Below are 22,480 nucleotides of genomic sequence, written 5' to 3'. Positions count from 1 at the left end.
AAACTCGTTATTTTCATTGCACTAAATAATCATATATTGTTTAAATTGGGATAAAACTTATAAAATAGTCCAGTAGACCACGTAAGCTGCAATATGTTGTCATCGGATGTCAATGAAATGTTGTATTACTAAGTAGAAGACGAATTAAAAATGTATTCCCTATTGACATTGAATTAAAATACTGTTGTTTTTTGCTATTGTAAACAGTTGTTTAGTTAGTATCTATAAGAAGGTGTGGTATGAGTGCCAATGAGACAACTCTCCTGACTCCATCCAGTTGCGGATCCAGTCATTTTAAAAAGGGGGGTTCCCAACCCAGAGTAAAGGGTGGTGGGGGGTTCCAACTATATGCTCCCATTCAAATGCATTGATCGGCCAAAAAAAGGGGTTTCCAACCCCCGGACCCCCCCCCCCCCCCCCCCCCCATTGATCCGCCACTGCCATTCAAGTAAAAGAAAAACCATTATAGGTCAAAGTACGGTCTTCAACACGGAGCCTTGACTCACATCGAACAGTAAGTTAAAAAGGGCCCCAAAAAATAACTTTTCACTGAACAATTATTCAAAAGGGAAAACCAACGGTATAATCGTGTACGTTTCCAACACAGGCACTTGTCTCAGAATGTTTCCCCCTATTTTTCCCTCAGTCTAACAAGGTTATATCAAGGTATATAGGATTTTTTTCTGAGACAAACGCCTGTTGTTTCCGATTGCCATTACAAAACAGTATAGGCTATATTTTGTTATTTCAATTGTATAGAAGAATATGACTTGTATAATCCAGTTCATCTGTAGTACTGATACATATGAATTGTATTCTGAGCTTGTATTATCCATTTCATCTGCAGTATACAGAAAAATATAACTTGTATTATCCATTTCATCTGCAGTATACAGAAGAATATGAGTTGTATTATCCATTTCATCTGCAGTATACAGAAGAATAAGTGTGAATAAAAAAAGTTAAGTTTTCGGAAAGTTGTTCGCATTTATTCCGTAGTTGTTTAAAAAAACAAGGTTTAGAAAGAAAACTTCCGGTTTCAAGAAAGCAGATGATTTTTTGTTTGCTGTAAATTATTTTATATATTTCTTTCTTTGTTGATAGAAAAAGTGTAACACTTTTTTTGAAACTTTTTAGAAAGGTAATATAAACCGGAACATGTTCTGTTTTTTCATTTAATTCCTTTGAAACATTTCTTTGCAGTTGAATTTATTATATATATAAATACAAAACTGTCAAAAGGTTTTATTTACATTTTTATTTATTTTATCATAATTATTCTTTAGGACATTGTGTATATAATATAAGGCATTTCCATAGATATTATAGATGATAAACTACACACAAAGTAAAGAATACCCATTATGCTTATGTTTTTATTACCTTCCATTGTGAAACCTGATTAGTAAACAAGCATGACACTGACAGATTACTTCACATTACTATGATTAGTGTATTTGCCTTCATACATTTCCAAATTAAAATTGTACATGTTGTTACATAACAGTTACAACTTACAGTCAATTGTTCAATTGTGTCATTTAGGCTAATTTATTTTGGGTCGGTCAACTGGCATAATTCATTCATAAAAAAGCACTAGTTAGAAAATGGTCAATATTATAAAGTAAAAAATAAAAGAATAATCATGATAATAAATCACAAAATTAAAATGCAGTTCATTCCTTTTGTAAGTGTTATCTTTTTGGGGGTCTATTTGAAATACATTTTGGGATGAGAAGTTTAATGCTTTGTTTGTCATTAAGCACTCGATCAGAATTTAGAAGTTAGATTTCATCTAAATAAAATAAATATTATCAATTCAGTCATTCCCAATGTTGCTGGTCAAAGTAACTAGAGGCTCTAAAGAGCCTGTGTCGCTCACCTTGGTCTATGTGACTATTAAACAAAGGAAGCAGATGGATTCATGACAAAATTGTATTTTGGTGATGGTGATGTGTTTGTACATCTTACTTTACTGAACATCCTTGCAGCTTACAATTATCTCTATCTATAATGAAGTTGGCCCAGTAGTTTCAGTGGAAAATGTTAGTAAAAATTTACAAATTTTATAAAAATTGTTGAAAATTGACTATAAAGGACAATAACTCCTTAGGGGGTCAATTGACCATTTCGGTCATGTTGACTTATTTGTAAATCTTACTTTGCTGAACATTATTGCTGTTTACAGTTTATTTCTATCTATAATAATTTTCAAGATAATAACCAAAAACAGTAAAATTTCCTTAAAATTACCAATTCAGGGAAAATTTCAGGGCAGATAGATCTTGACCTGATAAACAATTTATTCCCCTGTCAGATTTGCTCTAAAGGCTTTGGTTTTTGAGTTATATGCCAAAAACTGCATTTTACCCCATCTTCTATTTTTAGCCATGGCGGCCATCTTGGTTGGATGGCCGGGTCATCGGACACATTTTTTAAACTAGATACCCAAAAGATGATTGTGGATAAGTTTGGATTAATTTGGCCCAGTAGTTTCAGAGGAGAAGATTTTTGTAAAAGATTACTAAGATTTACGAAAAATGGTTAAAAATTGACTATAAAGGGCAATAACTCCTATATGGGTCAACTGACCATTTCGGTCATGTTTGACTTATTTGTAAATCTTACTTTGCTGAACATTATTGCTGTTTACAGTTTATTTCTATCTTTAATAATTTTCAAGATAATAACCAAAAACAGTAAAATTTCCTTAAAATTACCAATTCAGGGGCAGCAACCCAACAACAGGTTGTCAGATTCATCTGAAAATTTCAGGGTAGATAGATCTTGACCTGATAAACAATTTTCTAATAGTCAGATTTGCTCTTAATGCTTTGGTTTTTAAGTTATAAGCCAAAAACTGCATTTTACCCCTATGTTCTATTTTTAGCCATGGCGGCCATCTTGGTTGGTTGGCCGGGTCCCTGGACACATTTTTTAAACTAGATACCCCAAAGATAATTGTGGCCAAGTTTGGATAAGTTTGGCCCAGTGGTTTCAGAGGAGAAAATTTTTGTAAAAGATTACTAAGATTTACGAAAAATGGTTAAAAATTGACTATAAAGGGCAATAACTCCTATATGGGTCAACTGACCATTTCGGTCATGTTGACTTATTTGTAGATCTTACTTTGCTGAACATTATTGCTGTTTACAGTTTATCTCTATCTATAATAATATTCAAGATAATAACCATATAACGGCAAAATTTCCTTAAAATTGCCAATTCAGGGGCAGCAACCCAACAACCGGTTGTCCGATTCGTCTGAAAATTTTAGGGCAGATAGATCTTGACTTAATAAACAATTTAACCCCCATGTCAGATTTGCTCTAAATGCTTCGGTTTCAGAGTTATAAGCCAAAAACTGCATTTGACCCCTATGTTCTATTTTTAGCCATGGCGGCCATCTTGGTTGGTTGGCCGGGTAACCGAACACATTTTTTAAACTAGATACCCCAATGATGATTGTGGCCAAGTTTGGTTAAATTTGGCCCAGTAGTTTCAGAGGAGAAGATTTTTGTAAAAGTTAACGACGACGGACGACGGACGCCGGACGACGCCGGACGCCGGACGCCAAGTGATGAGAAAAGCTCACTTGGCCCTTCGGGCCAGGTGAGCTAAAAATTGGTTTGGTCCATTTAAAGTGATATGCATTCCTGGACAAAATGACCTGTATTTTTTTTTTATTTTAACCAAATCATATGTGTAAATGCCTTGAAAAAAAAATTTGTCGTCTTAAACTATTACATGTACAAGAATCTTCTCCTCTGACTACATGTACTGGGTAAAAAACCTTAAACTTTAACTGAATGTTCCTGAAGTGAGGGTATCTAGTTAATAAATGTATCAGAAGGTTTGATCTATCAACAAATTTGAACTAAAAGTAGAACTTAGGGGTCAAATGCAGTTTTTGGCTTATATCTCAAGATCTAAAGCTAACATCATTACATGGGGAGAAAATGTTGATTATGTCAAGTTCTATCAGCCCTAAAATTTTCAGATGAATCTAACCACCCTTTAATGGGTTGCTGCCATTAAATTTTGTTTTGTTTTGATTTTGGTTATTATCATAGATATTATTATAGACAAAGATAAACTGCAAAATGTTCAGCTAAGTGAAATCTTAAAAAAAGTTAATATGACCAAAATTGTCCATTGACCCCGGAGCTATTGCCCTTTATAAAAAAAAAATTTGACACAATTTGTTCATCATGTTTGCTTAAAAATCTTCTCATCTGAAAAGTAAATACATTAAAAAGTTGGTATTTCAAGTTTTCACCATGGTTAAGTGAATAATGTTGGAACAGTGAAAAGGAAACTTGTTTAGTGTTAAAGAAAAATATTCAAGTAATCGATTTATATAAGGTATGGATTTTTTGCATTAACTTAAAGGGTACAAAAAGCATCCGAAGCAGAGACTGTTGTGACCTTAAAAAATCTTGTTAGCCACCTTCTTCTTTTTATATGGATGATAGTCAACCTACCGGTACCCATGGATAGAAACAAGTGCCTATGGTTGCTGCTTACATCTGAACTGCCTTTGGAATGTGGTAGACAAAATAATTATGAGTAAATCTTCTGCCAAAACATTGAATAATAGTTTTATCATTGCAGGGTAATTAAGAATGCTTGTAGAATATAATGGAAACTAGTTTGACAGAACTTCATGATGGTGAAGAAAGTCTTGGATGTTTGAATGAACATGACAAACCAGAAATTCCAATTGTTGGAATTTTGCCGACATCTTCAACACAATATTCACTGCCCCAGAATTGTCTTGGAATAGTTTTAGTAGATACTTCTTCGAGGTAACTACATTCATGTATAAGTATTATTATAAATTTAGAAATTAATTTGCTGTGTACATTAATTGGAATACATATATCATAAAAATTAAAACACTGATTTATGTTATGCTAATTATTTTATCCAGCTGAGGTTAATAATTTTTTGAAGATGGTAATTTTTCCATTTGATATAATCTTGAACAAATTGACATTTTACAGAAATGTACAGTTAGCTGCTGATCTTAATGGTGTTTCTTGCAACTACAGCAATGCTACAGAACTTCCAGGGACACAACTAGTACAGTCAACAATAGCCATTCCAGGTAAATCAAAGTGATTGGTTGATTGCATTGGAAAAATTTAATCCAAAACACAAATTCATTCCTTTGACTGTCGCACAAAAATATATTTTATTTTAACTTTTTTTGTCTTTTAAACAGCAATCCACTATTGTTTAGTCATTTCTGTGTAATCTTTTAATACTAGGCCTTCTGATTTTTGTATATTTTTGAAGGATAACCATAAGGACATTCTACATTTTAGTTAAGTTTGTGAGCAGTTAGAAAAACCAATTATTGTATTAACTATTATAAGTCAGACAACTAGAATAATAGCTACTTTATTTTCAAAGATGCCATCTTCAATAGTAGATTTGAAGGGTTGGAAATATAGTCTTAACGGTTACATGCTGCCTGTAAAAAGATATTTGTAACCGTCATATTTCAGCTTTCAACTTTAATACAATACTGTTATTTCTTTTTGTCTGCAATTATTATGAAGTGTTAAAAACTTAAACGTTTGCAATATCCAGGAAACTTCTACAGGATTTCACCTTTTCAGAATGTAATGCTTCTTGGGTAATATTTTCAAAATTGTACACCAAAACAACGCAATTGGTTAAAAATATCATAGACAATAGAAATACATGTACAACCAATGACATGATGTTTTTTTCACTTAGGAGTAAGAACAATGAAATTACCCATAGTCCTTTAGATTTTGAAACTGTCAATTGCACAACACTGTTGTCATGGACTCATACCACTAACTGTTAGGATTATAGGACATGCTTTGTATTCTTGCTTTATTTATGATTTTCAAGTATATGTCTAATTGTAGTGAACATTCAATCAAACATTACTTATTTTACAGTATTTTTAAGATAAGCTAAAATATTGCAGGTATTTTTCAACAAGTTACTCCATCAGAGATAGATGAGGAACATGTTAATCATGTTTATAGTACAACACATGTAGGTAATGTCTGTGAGGATAGTTTAGACGAAAGACATCTTATACAACAGAATCAACTGACTAACACAACAAATCTTCAAAATGGATTGAAGAAGCAGGAGGGACCTGTAGTAAGATATTTATTCCAATAATTGTATATGAATAGATGTGGCCAGATGTGTGTTGTCAAAACATACACATATCAATCAGCAGATGACTATTCAATACTTAATTTTTACACAAGAGATTTTTAGTATAAAAGTATGGTCTTCATATAGTTGCAAAAGAACACACATCAAGATTAAGTATAACCTATCAAATAAATAACGCAAGATGTACTCTGTCCTTCTAAATCATAAACAGTTCAGGAAAAATTTTAAAAAAAAAGAGAGAAGGGCATTTTCTTCATGGTGTATATATTTGCTGTATGCACAAGATGTTGGAATTTTTCACCAAATAATATTAAGTAAGAAATCAGTTAAGTAAATTTTCTGGTGTTCTTATAGAATAGTTTGTAATCCTCTTGTAAATTTTATTCCACTTCTGTTTTCAGAAAAAGAAAGGTGGATGGCCAAAAGGAAAAAAAAGGAAAGAAGTCCCTGAACTTATTACTCCAAAAGCACCTCCAACTGGGTAATTAAAACTGTCTTGTATGCCTATTAGCTAGTGTTCAAGATTGTAAGCTATCATGAAAAAGGGAATCTTTGGTATTCAGAAAACTAGTTTAAAACTAATACATTGTACATAAGTACCAAGTTAGCTAAATTTAAAATATGTTGTCTTTCATTATATATTTTTACAACATTCTTCAATATATACCAGTTAGAATTATCCATCTCTCTGTCTGTCCATGTACTTGTCAGCAAAACTCCTCTTAAACAGCTTCTTAATGATGTGCCAAAAGAAATATTATCACTTTCATGTTCAAGGGGAGATAATTGAATTTACTTACTCTAATACACTAATGGTTACAAGAGCGCAATTATTTGTTTACATTTTACCGGCAAGTTTTGTTACCCAAAGATGGTACTCAGAATAGAATCCTATACGGCTTCTGATTGGATGATACAGGATTGGAATTACATTTAATCAAAAGCTTATCCAAATAGGTTTAAAAAATGAGAAAATCATATTCACATTTTACAAAGTAGAAAATATCTTCCATTTCTGCACGTCAGAGCCATTAAAAATATGCCTTTTTCATTAAGCGAAAAAAAATATATATTTTTTTTGGTTAGAATGCAACACTGGCATTTCTAGTAACAGGAACTGTTACCCGTTTTTCCCTAGTTTGTGTAGTCTTTGAGGAAAAAAATACAGAAAACCAGTGGTAACTTCTGGAAAATGCATTACAAATAATTGCGCTCTAGTAAGCTATAAGTGTTATAGGGTGGGATGTATCTTTCTGTGAGGTAACTCACATTTCTTGTTTTTCCAGGACTTGACAGTTGGTCTAGTTTATACTTTGAATTTTTTTTTTTTGTAAATCTATTTTTTGTATACTATATGTACTAAAAAAAAATAGTTTGACTATTCTGTGTTAAAATTTTTGTAGTTATGTGTTGTTTGCAATGCAAAGAAGACTAGAAATAAAAGAAGAACATCCAGAAGTACCATTTTCACAAGTAACCAAATTGTTAGGTCATGAATGGACTGCATTAGACTTAGACAAAAAACAGGTACAATATATTGTAATTAACATTGTCATAGTGTTACCAAATCCTGCTTTTTCTTTTTTTTTTTTCTCATTGATTTTTGGACTTTTACATTAAAGAAACTTCCTCCATTGAAACCAAATAAGGCAAAAGGAACTTGAACACACTCATTTTTAGGTTGTTTAAGTTATAGAATAAAATCTATCTTATAAATAGAACAGGATCAAACAGTTAAAATAGGAGCTTTTATGGCTTAGTTTGTAAATAATTATTTTTCTAGTGATTCCTTGTAAAATTTGTGAATGATTTGTTCCTTTTCAACCATGAATCTTGTCAAATTTCTACTTTGTTTTTTTCATAGTTTGGGTTTCCATATTTAAGTTGTCTATCTATCCATTGATCAGTAGATCTAAACTGAAAATTTATCTTTCATGTTACTCTGTGTCCAGCTGGATATTTTCTAAATTGCCTGTATGCAAAATTTGTTAAAACTTGAAAAAGGGGTAGTTAAAGAGGTGTGTTCTCATTTCGCCTTAGCTTTGAATTCCAGGTAAAAAAGGTAAATAATATACTAAGGAGGAGAAATGTGTGCCCTTTATGAGCAGGGGGCCTTATTGCAGAAGCTTAATTTATAACCTTTATACATTTTTATTCATACTTGCCAACCTCTGACAATGGAAAATCATGTCATGACATGACATGACATGTCAAAAAGCGTGCGAAAACTCGTGACGTAGATGCGGACTTTTTAATACAAATGTATGAATGTGGTAATGTTCATAATTTCACATACAAATTTGTCAATATTCTTTATAATTGAAAATGCTCTCCCACAGAAGGAATTAATATTTGACTGAATTAGCTTTATCAAGATTTGAAAGAATGTCATAAGGCTGGAAATGTAAAATGTCATCTATTGTCTCTGCCATTGCTCCCATTGCTATTGCTTGGTCAAAACTGGGTAGTTCATCAGAAGATAGCTGGTACTATGAGAGCTGATCAAACAGTTCTGTGATATTTTCATCCCCATGGCCTGTAGAAATCTTTTGGCTAGATTTGAAACTGAAATTGAAAAAGAAAAATGTTTTATAAACATGATAAATTTGATTTCCATTAAATAAACATGTTAAATGCTTATTAAATAGCTACATTGTATTTCTCCTCTCAAATATATTGTTTTATCATTGCAACATAGAATGCACAATGCATTACTTGTCACTTGATCAATTAAACTCGAACTCCAAAATAAAATTTATAAAATCTTGAATCTTGGTACTTACACATCGTTTTGGCTAATCAATCGGCCCTTTAGACGATGGTAAAGGCCCTGAAAGTGACCTCTTTCTGTGCACATTTCCCCTATAAAGTGAATTTGAAAGAAAATCACAAAATCGTTAAAACTAATCACAAAGTACTTACCTTTTACTGTTTGTCCATATAGAAAAATAAACAATACTAGAACACACCCGTGATATCGCGGGTCCGTGACTGAATTAAAGTATATAACTTTGTGCAAGCCTTATTTTAATATTAGTATTGTCATCTGATAAAGTCATGCCGATTATAAGATACACAGTTTTGTCTGTTTTCAAATCTTTCTGTTTGAACCTGTCGAACTGGAACTTATCAATTATTGGTAATATTTATTATTTGGAAAACAAAAGGTCCTGTAATGGAGTATTTTTTAATCAACAGCATTGTTCTATATTAGTTAAATAAAGTTGAATTCTTTGATTCGCTGTTTTACGTCATGCCCGCTAACAAATTGAAAACTGTACCTATACGCCTTATTTTTAGTCCAGATGTTTAGTATTTGTATTGTTATCTTAGAAAGTCTTACTGATTAAAATACTACAATTTAGTAGTGTCAATCCTGTGATTATGACTCGTGTATATAGCATATTAATCCTGAATACACCGTTTGGTGGTGCGCCTGTCAGATGCGGAACGTACAGATAAGGTAATAGGTAACAGGTGAATATACTATTGGTATCGGTATCGGACTCGACCCGGAACTTCATAATTATTGGCAATATTAATTACGTGGAAAACAAAAGGACCTGGAGTGGTGTAATTTTTAATCTACACCTTTGTACTATATTAGTTATATATAAAGTTGAATTCTTTGATTCATCGTTTTTACGTGATGACGGCTGACAAATTGGACCTCGTAATTTTAGTATTATAGATGGCAGCAAAACAATTACTTCGAATTTTTCGGTATTTATCGCCGAATAAGGAAAACACACGAGAATAGCCATATCACTAACGACCAAAAAATGAAAAGAACTAAAAAGCGTGTAACTGCGTGTAAAGTATTGAAAAGCATGTACACGCCATGTGACAAAATCCTTGCGTGTAAACTGTTGAAAAACGTGTATTACACGCGAATATCATGTCACTTGGCATGTATGTTTTTATTCATGAAATGGATAGTTTTATTCTCTATGCAGAGTTATGATGCATACATGTATGTAATAAAAGCTTGAAGTGTATTACACTTTTGAATCATTTTGCAGAAATATCTAGATGAAGCAGATGAACTGAAGAAAAAGTATATTGAGGAAATGAAAATTTTTAAAGAATCTGACGCTTATAAAAATGTGATGAAAAAGAAAAGGAAAGCTAGTGGTAATGTATGACATAATAAAAGATTCTTAGGCTTATATAAAACAACAGTTTATCAGTGTTCCAGCTAGCATGAAATGGAGGGGCGCCGCGCCCCGCCCCCGAAATTTTGCGCCCCTCTGCCTTTTTTAAGCGCCCCTGCGCCCCTCTGTGCCCTTTTGAAAAAAAGTTTAAAAAACGATCTTTTTTCCTCATATCGTCACCATTTTGTTGAGTTCTTTATACACACACTTCATTAAGACAACAGATTAAAATTGTTGACACTTGTTACCTGATTATAATCACCTATTTGATTAGAGTCAATTACTTAATCAGGTGAAATTTACGACCCTGTCTAATCCCTTTACCCTGAAGCACCAAACATCGAAGTTAAATAAATTGATTATTTTAACACCTGACGATTATAAAATAAATGTGAACGGTGTTCATTTCTATTGTATTTGTTATTTATTATGTCATTTAAAAAGAATCATTCCAATAGGTCAACACGCAAAATGCATGAAACATGATGTAACTTTGACCTCCGTAGCAGAGTTCAAAAAATTTATGGGTCACTGAATATTCACAATTCAGATGTTTTTGTTTTGATGTTTTTATTTTTGAAACTGATCTTTCAAACTAGTTTTAATCCAGAAGAAAGTAAAAACATTGCTTGACTGTACCTTAAGTTGAATATCTATATCCAAATTAAATTAATTAAAACTGTAATCCATGATCACAAATTGAATGCTTTGTTTACAATTGTTCAAAGCCATGTGCTTTTTGGCGGGAAATTTCGGGAAACCCCTTATTAACAGGAAACAGTTACATTTCATTGTTATTTATAGACAGTAGGAATTTCATTTTGGAAATCATTTTGATTACAACTTCTAAGATTTATTCATGAAAAATTATAATAATTTCTTGGGGTGAAACTGATAATACTTTTTTTATTAAAATAATTTACATCTAGGGGTATGGAAAGGGGGGCTGTTTTTTTTTTCTTTTTTTTTCAATAATATTACAAATATATATAAGTTCACCAGTCTGAAAATACATGGTTAAATGGATTTTAATTCTGAAAAACTCATGTTTATTTAATTCCTTTATTATTTCCATCATAATAAGAAACAAGCTACATGTATAAGGTATTTCAAACATATATTTTTGGCTTTTATATAAGAACATTCAAGACTATTAGTATGTATGTGCCTGTAGTAAAAACAAACCTGGTAGAGCCTAAAAAAATTCTACAGGGCCCTTGTAAAAACTTTTGAATCCAGGCTGGCCTTCAGAGAAAATGTTAAGTATTGTTCCTGACTGTATTGCAGATTTATGTGAAGTTTTTAAACTGACATGCACAATTCATTTCACAAGTGTAATAAAAATAATTCTACAAAACAACGCAGCGCATCTTAGACCCACCATGCATCAAGAAATATGTCTTTATGTGGTAATATTAAGTATTTGATTTTTTTTTAGTGAGAACGCGCTAAAGTGCCCTTTTTAAAAACGCGCCCGTCTATTTTCAAATCCTAGCTGGAACACTGGTTTATTTTTTATCCATAACCATATCTTAAGAAACTTTGATAGGTCATTACAGCTAGCTTATTCTCTGTTTATTAAAAAAGACTTAGCTTATCATTGAGCAAATAGTTTGTCACATAAAATAGTAAAAAAAAGAAATGAAAGTAAATTTACATGTTATTGTAGGTACCTTACTTGAGAGTATCAAGTTTTTTTAGATAGATCCTTTGACTAATACACATCACATTTATTTTGGGAGGATGTAATAGACTAAAACATTTCTTATGTACCCATTCCTTGAATGAGCCAGATTACATGTTTTTAGTCACTTTTTGACATTTTAAAGTTAATTTGACCAAAGCATTTCAAATTTAAATGTAATAACGGATGACAAAATGGAGGTCAGGGTTTTTTTTAAATTTATCTTTTGCTTTTCAGCAGTTATGGCCCTTAATTGCTTTAACAAGGACACAAATGAATGTTAGAAAACCTAATTGTCGAGAGTCTTATGTTAGTAATTAAATTGTGTCTGTTCATACTTTTGATTATGTTTCATCAGTAACTAAAAACTATTCAAAAGGTTTTTCTTTAACATATTTTCTGTAGAAAATGGATTGCATGAAGGAGAACCAGAAGGCAGTACCAAAAGTAGTATTGAGGTAGGGTTTAAACAGATTAAAACAAGTGATTTATATTTGTATTTTGACACATGTTTTGTCTCACACAGCAAACCTTTTTTTGTAAAAGACAGTCAATGCAATACTTTATGTGCTGTTTGCAGATCTTTGTCGAATCTACATATTTACTGCATGAATGAATTTAAGGCAAACTTATGCATTAGATTCTGTACTATGAATTTTTTGTTGTTGTCTGATTGTTTTTTTTCAACATTGCTAAACAAGAGGAAACAACTAAGATAAACTAACTCACTATTACTAATAAAAAGTTAATTTCATCACTCTACATAAAATAGTTTTTCTCGATTTTTAGTATGTTGTTCATAAAAAGTAAAAGACTTTTTTTTTAGAGGATAACTTTATGTTGCAATTAGTTGCAGGTGGTTCACCTTGTTGACTAGACTATAATACTCAATGAAGCCAATACATTGAATTTGTTGTGGGCAGATCTTTGATTGTCTCCCTTTTATGCACAACTTGTCTACACTGGGATTATTTGTAAATGTAGAACACACTTTTTTATTGTGAATGCATATAAATTTACATTTTGTTTTGTATGAACCAAACTAAGAGGTCAAAATTACTTTGAGTTGTGTTAACTAACCTAACATCTATTAGTGGTGAGGAACGTATACTAGAGTTGACATGTTTATGTCATGAAAATAGAACATAAAATATGGGGCACATAAAGTTCTTACATTGCACTATATTCTCTATTCACTATTTTAAACCTGTGTTCTATAGGAGGAGCAAATTATGTTTTGGGGTCTGAATAACATTCCCATCCCAACACACACACACATGCACACATATATTTGTCCCTGTATACTTTTAATAGGCTTATTAATGATTGTTTAAGATTAAATTGAAGCAAATCAGGTTGAAATATAGTACATGAACAAATGTAACCTTTTTTTAACAGTTGCCAAATTTAGGTTTGACTCAGATTTTGTGATTCACTGAACATGTACATGTGATAGCGTGAAATGGACACATGTAATGGTGTTTTGTGTTGTTATGTGTCTGTGTCTTTATTTGTATACCCTCATATCTACAAAATTATGTTTTATTGTTTTACAGGAAGAAATGAACTGTTTATTCTGTGAGATCTGTGATATGTACTTTACAAGTGCTCATAATAAGAAAGAACACATGTTTGGTAGACAACATCTTCAAAATATATCAGGAGAGATTAGAAGACAGTCAACAGAAAAAAATAAACAAAAACAAGCTGAACTTTTTGATACAACAGAATATTCTGATAGTGAACAGACTATGTCAGATGGACCTGTGGATATTCAGGGATTTATAAATTCTTTTAGGGCTCAAAATCATGGTATTACTGTTTTTGGATACAGTGGATTCATAAGATTTTGTCGGAAATCAATTTTCATGCATTTTAAGTAAAGGAAACCAAAAATTGAAATGTTCAATGCAATAAAAAAACAATTTACTACATGTTTCTATGCTTACTTTTGACAATTAATGAAAATAAGTAATCACAAAATTACTATTTTTCTTCAATCAACTAAAAAGTGGTACAAAATGTATCCACGATGATAAATGAATCCACAGTATATTTTGTATGATTTTATAATTTCTTTGGATTGAAAAATTATTTGAATGCATGATTGAGTGCCAAAAATGTATCTCAATTGAAATATATTGCAAACGATCTTTTATCTTCGAACTAAATTGTTAAATCTTTGTACATTTATGAAATATTGCAGTATTTTTAGTAAATCGCAGGACCAAAATAAGGCCAAAAATATGTAAAGCAAAATTATATCCGGGTGAAATTTGATCCGGAGGAAAAAATGTCACAGTAGTTGTTGTTATTTTTTTATCCGGAGGAAAACATTTCCCTGGGATAGTTTGTCCTTTGCCGTGAAATTCTATCTGGGTAGTTAACTTATTGAATAGTCATTAGAAAAAACTTATCCTTTAAAAATACTATGAAATAATAATAGTGTATTTGAAATAAAGCGAAATTGTTAAAAAAAAATTGTATAATAATGGAGATAATTTCACAAATTATCCTTGAAAAAATTTCCTGAAATATTCAAGTCAATATCATCTTTTTAAACATTTTTTTATCATGAAACATAGGGAAGAAAACCAGAAGTAATTTCAAAGATCGTAATTGTGAAAATAATATCATGATTAAATAAGGTTAGTGAAATAAATGTAAAAGTGAGTTGTTTTCAGATCTCAGTACAAAAATAAATTTAAAAGTAAGGTAGAAATATAGTTGCATTACTACTGTTAACAGTAATAGAAGAATTTGATTATGATGATATTTTTAGCTATATAAATAGATTTGTCTGGGGACAGAGATGTAGTTGTTATATGGAAATCAGATAAATCATAGCATAACAATATATTGGAACAAAAGTATGTTTAACAGCTGGATAGTTTTTACCTGTGAAATGTTATCTGTCTTATTAAATCAAGTTGTAAGTCATCTTTTCATAAAAATGAATATATAAAAAATAAGATTCAAGGAAAAATTTCACTATAAAATAGATTCAGAAATATATTATATTAATATCTTTGAAATATAAATTGCTCATAATTACCTCCCTTTGATAAATTATGCAAATTTGGTCTACCTTGGTGAAACATTTTATAATTATAGTCAGGTATATATTGATTGTGAGTAACTTACATAGTAGTTAATGGGACTCTATTTCACACGGTTCTGTGAAATATAGTACGGCAAATATATACCGGTACATACTATCCGCATAACACAGATAGATTTTCACTCCTCTGGAAAAAATCAACCTGTGAAATACCATGCCTGGAAAAAAATTACCGGGACAAATTATCCTCAGGATAAAATATCACAGAGGAAGAAATAAACCGTTACAAATATACCTACTATCATGAGAAATTAAAATCAGGTTGACCTTGCCATAATCCATTTCGTACAGTATTTTTTTTTTGTGATTAGTAGATGGAAAGTAACATCACTTGTTATTTATTTTTATAGTCCTGTACAGTAAAATGTACTTTTTAACTATGATACATTGTGATAATGGCCATCAAACCTTAATTTGGAATATTAAGCTGAAAAAAAGATTTCATATAGAACATACACCTTTAAAAAAAATGTGTGGTATTAACTAGTTTCGTTATAGTAAAATGAAATATGAATGAAATTGAAATAGACCACATATTCAACAACTTCTAAAACCAATAAACATACTTTTTCCTTATTTGTAGAACGAGAAATGGAGATATCTAGGTTAAGGCATACTGTAAAATTAGCAAGAGAAGAAAATGCCTCTCTGTACAAACAAATTGAAGCATTTAAGGTAAGGTTTGTCACACACAGAATTTGAGGGTTTACTATTCACAATAAAGGAAACACTGCATAGTAGTTGGGATTTTTGGGTAAAGATTTAAAAAAAACCTATGGTACTGACCTGATATCTAAAACTTTCAAGGATCCTCACTACTTTTGATCTACACAAAATATAGTGCAAAGATCATAGCATTCTATACATCCTATGCATAAACATTTCCAGACATTTTTCAATGAAATATATGATCAGATATTCATGTTACAAAATGATGGTTTACTTGTCACGAATATTACCGGTACATAGTTTGTGCAAGGAGCAGGAATCATATATCCCCATTTCAAACTAAAAGAAAAATATAACAGATGACATTGTGTAAGTAATTTTTAAAATTGGAGTTATCTTCCTTTGTCAATAATTATAGTTGAATCAACTACAACCAAAGCTTTATACAATGCAATGTTTAATTTTGCTTACCACTGATAAATTAAAGCAATATTTACCCTTTAGTGCTGAGAAGCTCTTTGATTATAGAATTCGATAACAAAAATGATCGATATCAGCCTGAAGATTCTCATGCAGAATAGTCTGTGCATTGTGCTTACTTAAAACTAAGAAGGACAAAGCTGCTGGCCAGTAAAGTGTAAATAATGGGCTCTTACTTGGTTTGCATGTAAAGTAATACTTGGCAATATTTGAGCATTTTAAATTTGGATCTGGAAGTGATTGAAGCAAAAATGTATGTGAGTTTTCAGACAAAAAAATATCTTTTTCTTGATGACATTAAAAATCCAAAGTGTTGGTATGGTCTAACAGAATTTAAATCAAGAGGGCAAGAACAGAACAGCCAAAATCTGTCTTAGGTCAACATTATCTGAAGAAGTAGAAAATATAGTTTTCATTAGAATTACATATAAACACTCTAGATTTATAAACAAAACATATTATTTAAACATGCAAGTGTTAACTTACTAGCTATGAGGGGATGATAGTACATAGTGGCAGTGATATCAATACAATAAAAAAAACTTAGATACCGATTTAAATGGATGTTACCATCATGTATGATGCATGAATTAGCCAAAGGAAAGATTAAAAAAATAGCTGAGTTTTACTTACGAATTACACTACATTACTGTCTCAAATCAATTAAATTATTTATTTTTATTTTCAGATGTATGAAAACAGATTATCAAATGAAGTAGAAGCTAATAAACAGTACTGTCAAAATATAATTAGTCAGACAGAGACACTTAAAATGATTTCTAGTACATTTAGTGCAATGTTTGGAATCCTTAACTTTGAAGTATGACAAAAGGACATGCTTAGTTTATTCAATGTATTAGTAGATCAAGACTGTACCACTGTTTATAAAAGAGTTCATTGAGGTTGTTTCCAATAAGGCTCTACACAGCAAACCTTATCGTTTTTGAGGTGATGGAAGATGTTAGGCTTCTTCTTTCGACCACCTTACCGTTTCTGAGGGGATGGAAGATGTTTGGCTTCTTCTTTCGACCACCTTACCGTTTCTGAGGGGATGGAAGATGTTTGGCTTCTTCTTTCGATAACCTTACCGTTTCTGAGGTGATGGAAGATGTTTGGCTTCTTCTTTCGACCACCTTACCGTTTCTGAGGGGATGGAAGATGTTTGGCTTCTTCTTTCGACCACCTTACCGTTTCTGAGGGGATGGAAGATGTTTGGCTTCTTCTTTCGACCACCTTACCGTTTCTGAGGTGATGGAAGATGTTTGGCTTCTTCTTTCGACCACCTCCTTTTATCCTTGCTCTCTTCTCTTTTTCTTTCTCATGAAAATTCGTCTCTCTTGTCACAAATTTATTTTACAATGAAACACCAGAGAAAGTTCATGTCAAACAAAGTTTCTTACCTTGTGAATATTATTTTGATTTATAACGAGTTGAGTTGAGTTGACCAACACAAGGTAAATCTTCAATATTTATAATGTAATGTTTCTCATTGGCCAGTTTTCAAATGACAATCCTTTGTCAATGGGAGTCACCATTGGCCCTGTGTTTTCCATATACAGACTTGCCTACTACTCTAAACCAACTTATTTTCGCAAGCGATTTATTTTTGTGTCTTTCGTAAGTAGGAAAATAACGCGAATATAAATCGTCGCGAATTTTTCCGGGGGTTGCAACCCCACCTTTTATTGGATGATCAATGTATTTGAATGGGAGCATAATATAGTTGGAACCCCCCCTTGACTCTGGGTTGAGAACCCCCCCCCCCCCTTTTTTTAAATGGCTGGATCCGCCACTGAAATCCCTTAACAAATAGCAAAATCCAAAGCTCAAGCACAACAAACGAAGTTCACTTAAAGTCCCCATTGAGATTTTGGAAAAGTTGGCAGGTATGCATAAAATCACATCAAAGAGGGAAGGTTGTCTCTATCTATAAAAAGGTATTCACATATATGCCTATCTGGTATGGGTCACTTTTTTGGAATGTGAAATATATCTATGGTAGGAATTTATGTCAATATGTTAAAAATGTTCATTTTCTATTAGGAGGTCTGTCAAAACTGTGTTCTGATCTTTTATTCTGATAATATGAATGACCCCATGTTTTAATTTCTAAATATGATTATCCCGTTCATGATAGCTAGGAAAATATATAAGTGGGTAATGATTTTCCTATAAAATATATATGAAGGGGTATGGCATACCCGCCAACTGTCACTGTTTGCGGGGGATTTCCCCCATGGAGGCTCCCAAGTGGAAATTTTGTAAGAGCAATTTTGTCCACTATTTTAAAGAAAACAATTAATTTAACAATGGCTATGAGCTTATTAAAGCACGAAGAAACCAAAAAAACACATTAGAATATATATATACTATGCTACTTGATGAATAAGAAAATATTTTTTATATATATATATGAATCATGGTTTCAGGACAATAACTTTACGTATCATGACTCATAGGAATGTTTTTTTTTAAGGTTTACAAAACTTATGGTGAGTTTATACACATATATATATATATATATCTATACTACTAAAATAACGAGGTCCAATTTGTCAGCCGTCATGGGGTAAAAACGACAAATCAAAGAATTCAACTTTATATATAGCTAATATAGGACAATGGTGTAGATTAAAATTACACCACTCCAGACCCTTTTGTTTTCCACATAATTAATATTGCCAATAATTAACAAGTTCCAGGTCAAATCCGATACCGATACCAATAGTATATTCACCTGTTACCTATTACCTTATCTGTACTTTCCGCATCTAACAGGCGCACCACCAAACGGTGTATTTAGGATTTTGCTATATACACGGGTCATAATCACAGGGTTAACACTACTAAATTCAATCATTGTCAAATTGTTCTTAAGACTTTCTAAGATAATAATACGAATACTAAAAATCTGGACTTAAAATAAGGAGTATAGGTACAGTTTTCAATTTGTAAGCGGGCACGACGTATATAGCAAATCAAAGAATTCAACTTTATTTATAACTTTTAAAGGACAATGCTGTTGATTAAAAAAAATCCATTCCAGGACCTTTTGTTTTCCAAATAATTAATATTACCAATAATTGATAAGTTCTTTATGAAATTATACCACAAGGTTCCATGCCAGAAAGGGATGGTTAAGATTGACTTTGGGGGTTATGGCTCCAAACCCTTTAGGAGTAGGGGCATAAAAAGGTGTACTGGTTAATGAACAAACACTTTTAAGTAAAATGTTAAATTTGAATTACCTCCCTTACACTGCTTTTAAATGATTAAGTGGGTAATTATGGTTGCAAACTCCATTTGAAATTGTCAAAAAAAAAGGTGGGGTGGGAGTTAACAAAATTTAGTTTGGTGGGTTTTTTTTTGGGGGGGGAGGATCAATTCTCAACAGCATAGTGTATTGCATAAACCATAGGGGGTATTTTTTTTTGGCGATGTGGCTGGGGGGTTAATTCACAACAGTATGGTGTATTGCACAATAGCAAAAGATTGAATATAAACTCAAATCATATAATCAATTCTAAGTTTTCTGACTCAGTACAGTTATTCTGTGTCAAATATTTAATTACAATCCAACTTCAGACCTGTATCAAGCATGAATATTGTGTCCATTTTTACCCCAACTGTTCAGGGTTGGACCTCTGCAGTGGCATTCAGCTTTGCTTGGCAAAGTAATTTATTTACAGTATTTATCAACTTTTTCTTCAGAAATACCGATTCTTAAACTCCTTACATTATATGAAAGGGATCTGTGTCCTATGGACATATATATATGTTTTGTTATTGTCGTTGTATCTATAACATTTATTAAAAATGTATACATGTATATTTTATATTGTGCTCAGTAGATAATTGCATGATTCTGTGGATGTATGCCAATAAAGGCTTAAGTGCTATATTAATACCTGAATTGTAAAATTCTATGAACATGAATACAAGTTAAACATGTATTACAGAATACCAAAGAGCAACGAAAAACTATAATGATCTATAATGATCCAGGTCACTGAGAACGAAATAATCATAAATAATTAAGATATGAAATCATGGCCTTTTTGCACTCATTGTTGAATCACTGTACTTCAAAAAAGATTTTACCTGGCAAATGTGTGCAATATTTGTCACTGGAATTTAAACAAACAACAATCAATTAATTCACATAGCTTACATATAACATTATAGAGTAAGAAAAACTGACAAATGACGTACTGCCTCTTTATATTATTGCAGATTTTATGAATTTTTAATGCTGTAATTTTCAGATTATATCATAGCTGATCATAACTTTATCATGTATCATAGCAACTGAATATTAGTAATTTGTTATTTTCATACATGCACAGTGAAAATAGAACTTATTTAACCTAAACTTTTAAATTGAGACATACACTGAATACTCTGTAGAAGAACATACATTGAATACTCTGTAGAAGAAGATTCTTATAAAATTATAGTTCCATGAATAAAAACGAAATCAAATATCTATTCTAAAGTGCTATGAAATTAAATTCAATATATTATATTATTTCACATTTTCTTCTGCAAAAAAGTATGTACTATTGTGTTTCATTTACTTTTGATTGTGAAGAAATTTGCTTGTGAAAAGGCCTTCAACGTATTAAAATAGTCTCTACATCACAAAGTATAAATATATTTCTACTGACATTTTTATAACTTTTTTGCTCATGGCAAATAAGAAAGAATCTTCAGCAATTGCAATATTTAAGGAAGTTTATGAGATAACTTACTTACCTTCTTTGTTCTAAATGTGCATAAGTATGAAATATTTGCCACTGGTTGGGAAGTAAACAATCCATCAATCATTAACCTCAGCAAAGAAAGTTGCCAAGAGTTTAAAAATCTTAAGAAATTTTAATGTATTGGTAGATAACTCACACCACATCCTCCTATATCTAGATAAATCAAAGGAAACTTGAAAATAGTCCATAACTAGTTTATATTAATTGTGGAACCATAGTCATTTATCAATGTTATGAGAACATTTATGACTTGAACACCATTGGGTGATGATACCCAGAGATGTATTTAGAGGGCCCTTGATGTATGGAGCTTCTTATATGGTTAACGCAAAGACCTTTTTACATGACCCACTACAAACGTTGCCTAGTTTGCACCCCTTCCCACGCCTGTTCGAAATCATCCACATCTTGTGACAAGGGATCCAACAAAACTGTACATACAGGGCCGTAACTACATTGAGGCAAATGAGGCAAATGCCTCATGTAAAAAATTTCAAAAAAAAAAAAATGAAACAAAAGGTTGTTTTCGTATCAAATTGCTTTCACGGAAAGTGTCCTCTGCAAGAAACAAGTTCTTTTCACTCTCTGGTGTATCCCCTGGATGTTTTCAAATCGTTATCCATGTTTCTATTTTCCTTATAGTTTTCAGAGTTGGTGGTCTATTGTTTGTACTTCTGTGTTCCGGGTTTGTCTTTTGTTCATTTATTGTCCTACGTCATGACTATAGTCTGAGCGTTGATTTTCATTTGTAAACGTGATTTTGCAATGTTGCATGTCCACCGATGTCCAGAATTGTGCGAGAAATATATTTTAAGAACATGTGATGCTACTCAGTGGAAACAAAAAAAATGTCCTTTCTGCATGGATAATTGAAATTGATATCAAAGAATACAAAACAGTTTGTTTTATTGCTTACAAATAAAATAAGATAGCTGACATGGTTTGAAGTAAAGTAAGGTCACATATTTCCCGGTATCAAATAATTTGAAGAAAAACAAACAAGGTATTGCCATATATGACCTTTTACATTGAAAGGTTAAACTTGCATTAAGTCGTGTTGAGACCCTTTAGCATATAATAAAGGAGTATGGGGACATAATCGCAGACAAAGTCAATGCATAGAAAAAATACAAATGATCAATGGTCAAAGTTTGTGTTCCTGCTCTTCATCTTGATAGTTGCCGGATGGTCTTCAACAATACTTTTAAAGAATCATTAATACCGTAAAAGATCGTAAAACAAGGTGGAGATGGTCCCTAGTGTGGACTTAGCAGTACTAGTACTTAAAGTATAATACTGCAATGTCACTATATTTTAAATCTAGTCATAAAAAAATCAAAGTCTAATCACAATACAAGACAAGAACAGACAGACAGATACGGAATTAATAATTATGAGAATTACGATTTTTGCTTTATCCTACATATCGGTCTTTTAA

The 22,480-nt window shown here is 31.7% G+C and overlaps 1 protein-coding gene across 1 annotated transcript; it reads left to right on the top strand.

Moving 5' to 3' along the window:
* Positions 1-1,044: 1,044 nt before the first annotated feature.
* Positions 1,045-20,192, top strand: LOC143072975 (uncharacterized). Its single transcript, XM_076248164.1, has 11 exons — positions 1,045-1,141; positions 4,615-4,808; positions 5,007-5,110; positions 5,969-6,150; positions 6,573-6,652; positions 7,575-7,698; positions 10,194-10,305; positions 12,415-12,467; positions 13,566-13,821; positions 15,714-15,805; positions 16,968-20,192. The coding sequence occupies exons 2-11, from the start codon at positions 4,642-4,644 to the stop codon at positions 17,103-17,105; spliced, it is 1,308 nt and encodes a 435-aa protein (XP_076104279.1). The 5' UTR covers positions 1,045-1,141; positions 4,615-4,641; the 3' UTR covers positions 17,106-20,192.
* The last annotated feature ends 2,288 nt before the right edge of the window (positions 20,193-22,480 follow it).

Source organism: Mytilus galloprovincialis, chromosome 4 (assembly GCF_965363235.1).
Source record: "Mytilus galloprovincialis chromosome 4, xbMytGall1.hap1.1, whole genome shotgun sequence".
Lineage (NCBI taxonomy): Eukaryota > Metazoa > Mollusca > Bivalvia > Mytilida > Mytilidae > Mytilus > Mytilus galloprovincialis.
The sequence above is the reverse complement of the archived record's forward strand: the minus strand, read 5'-3'. Positions and strand labels throughout refer to the sequence as shown.

Excerpts from the sequence above, each read along its gene's own strand:
- LOC143072975 (XM_076248164.1), top strand. The coding sequence starts at position 4,642 with ATGGAAACTAGTTTGACAGAACTTCATGATGGTGAAGAAAGTCTTGGA. Across the intron at positions 5,111-5,968 it reads GTCAACAATAGCCATTCCAG|GTATTTTTCAACAAGTTACT; the intron begins GTAAATCAAAGT and ends AAAATATTGCAG. Across the intron at positions 6,151-6,572 it reads AGAAGCAGGAGGGACCTGTA|AAAAAGAAAGGTGGATGGCC; the intron begins GTAAGATATTTA and ends TTCTGTTTTCAG.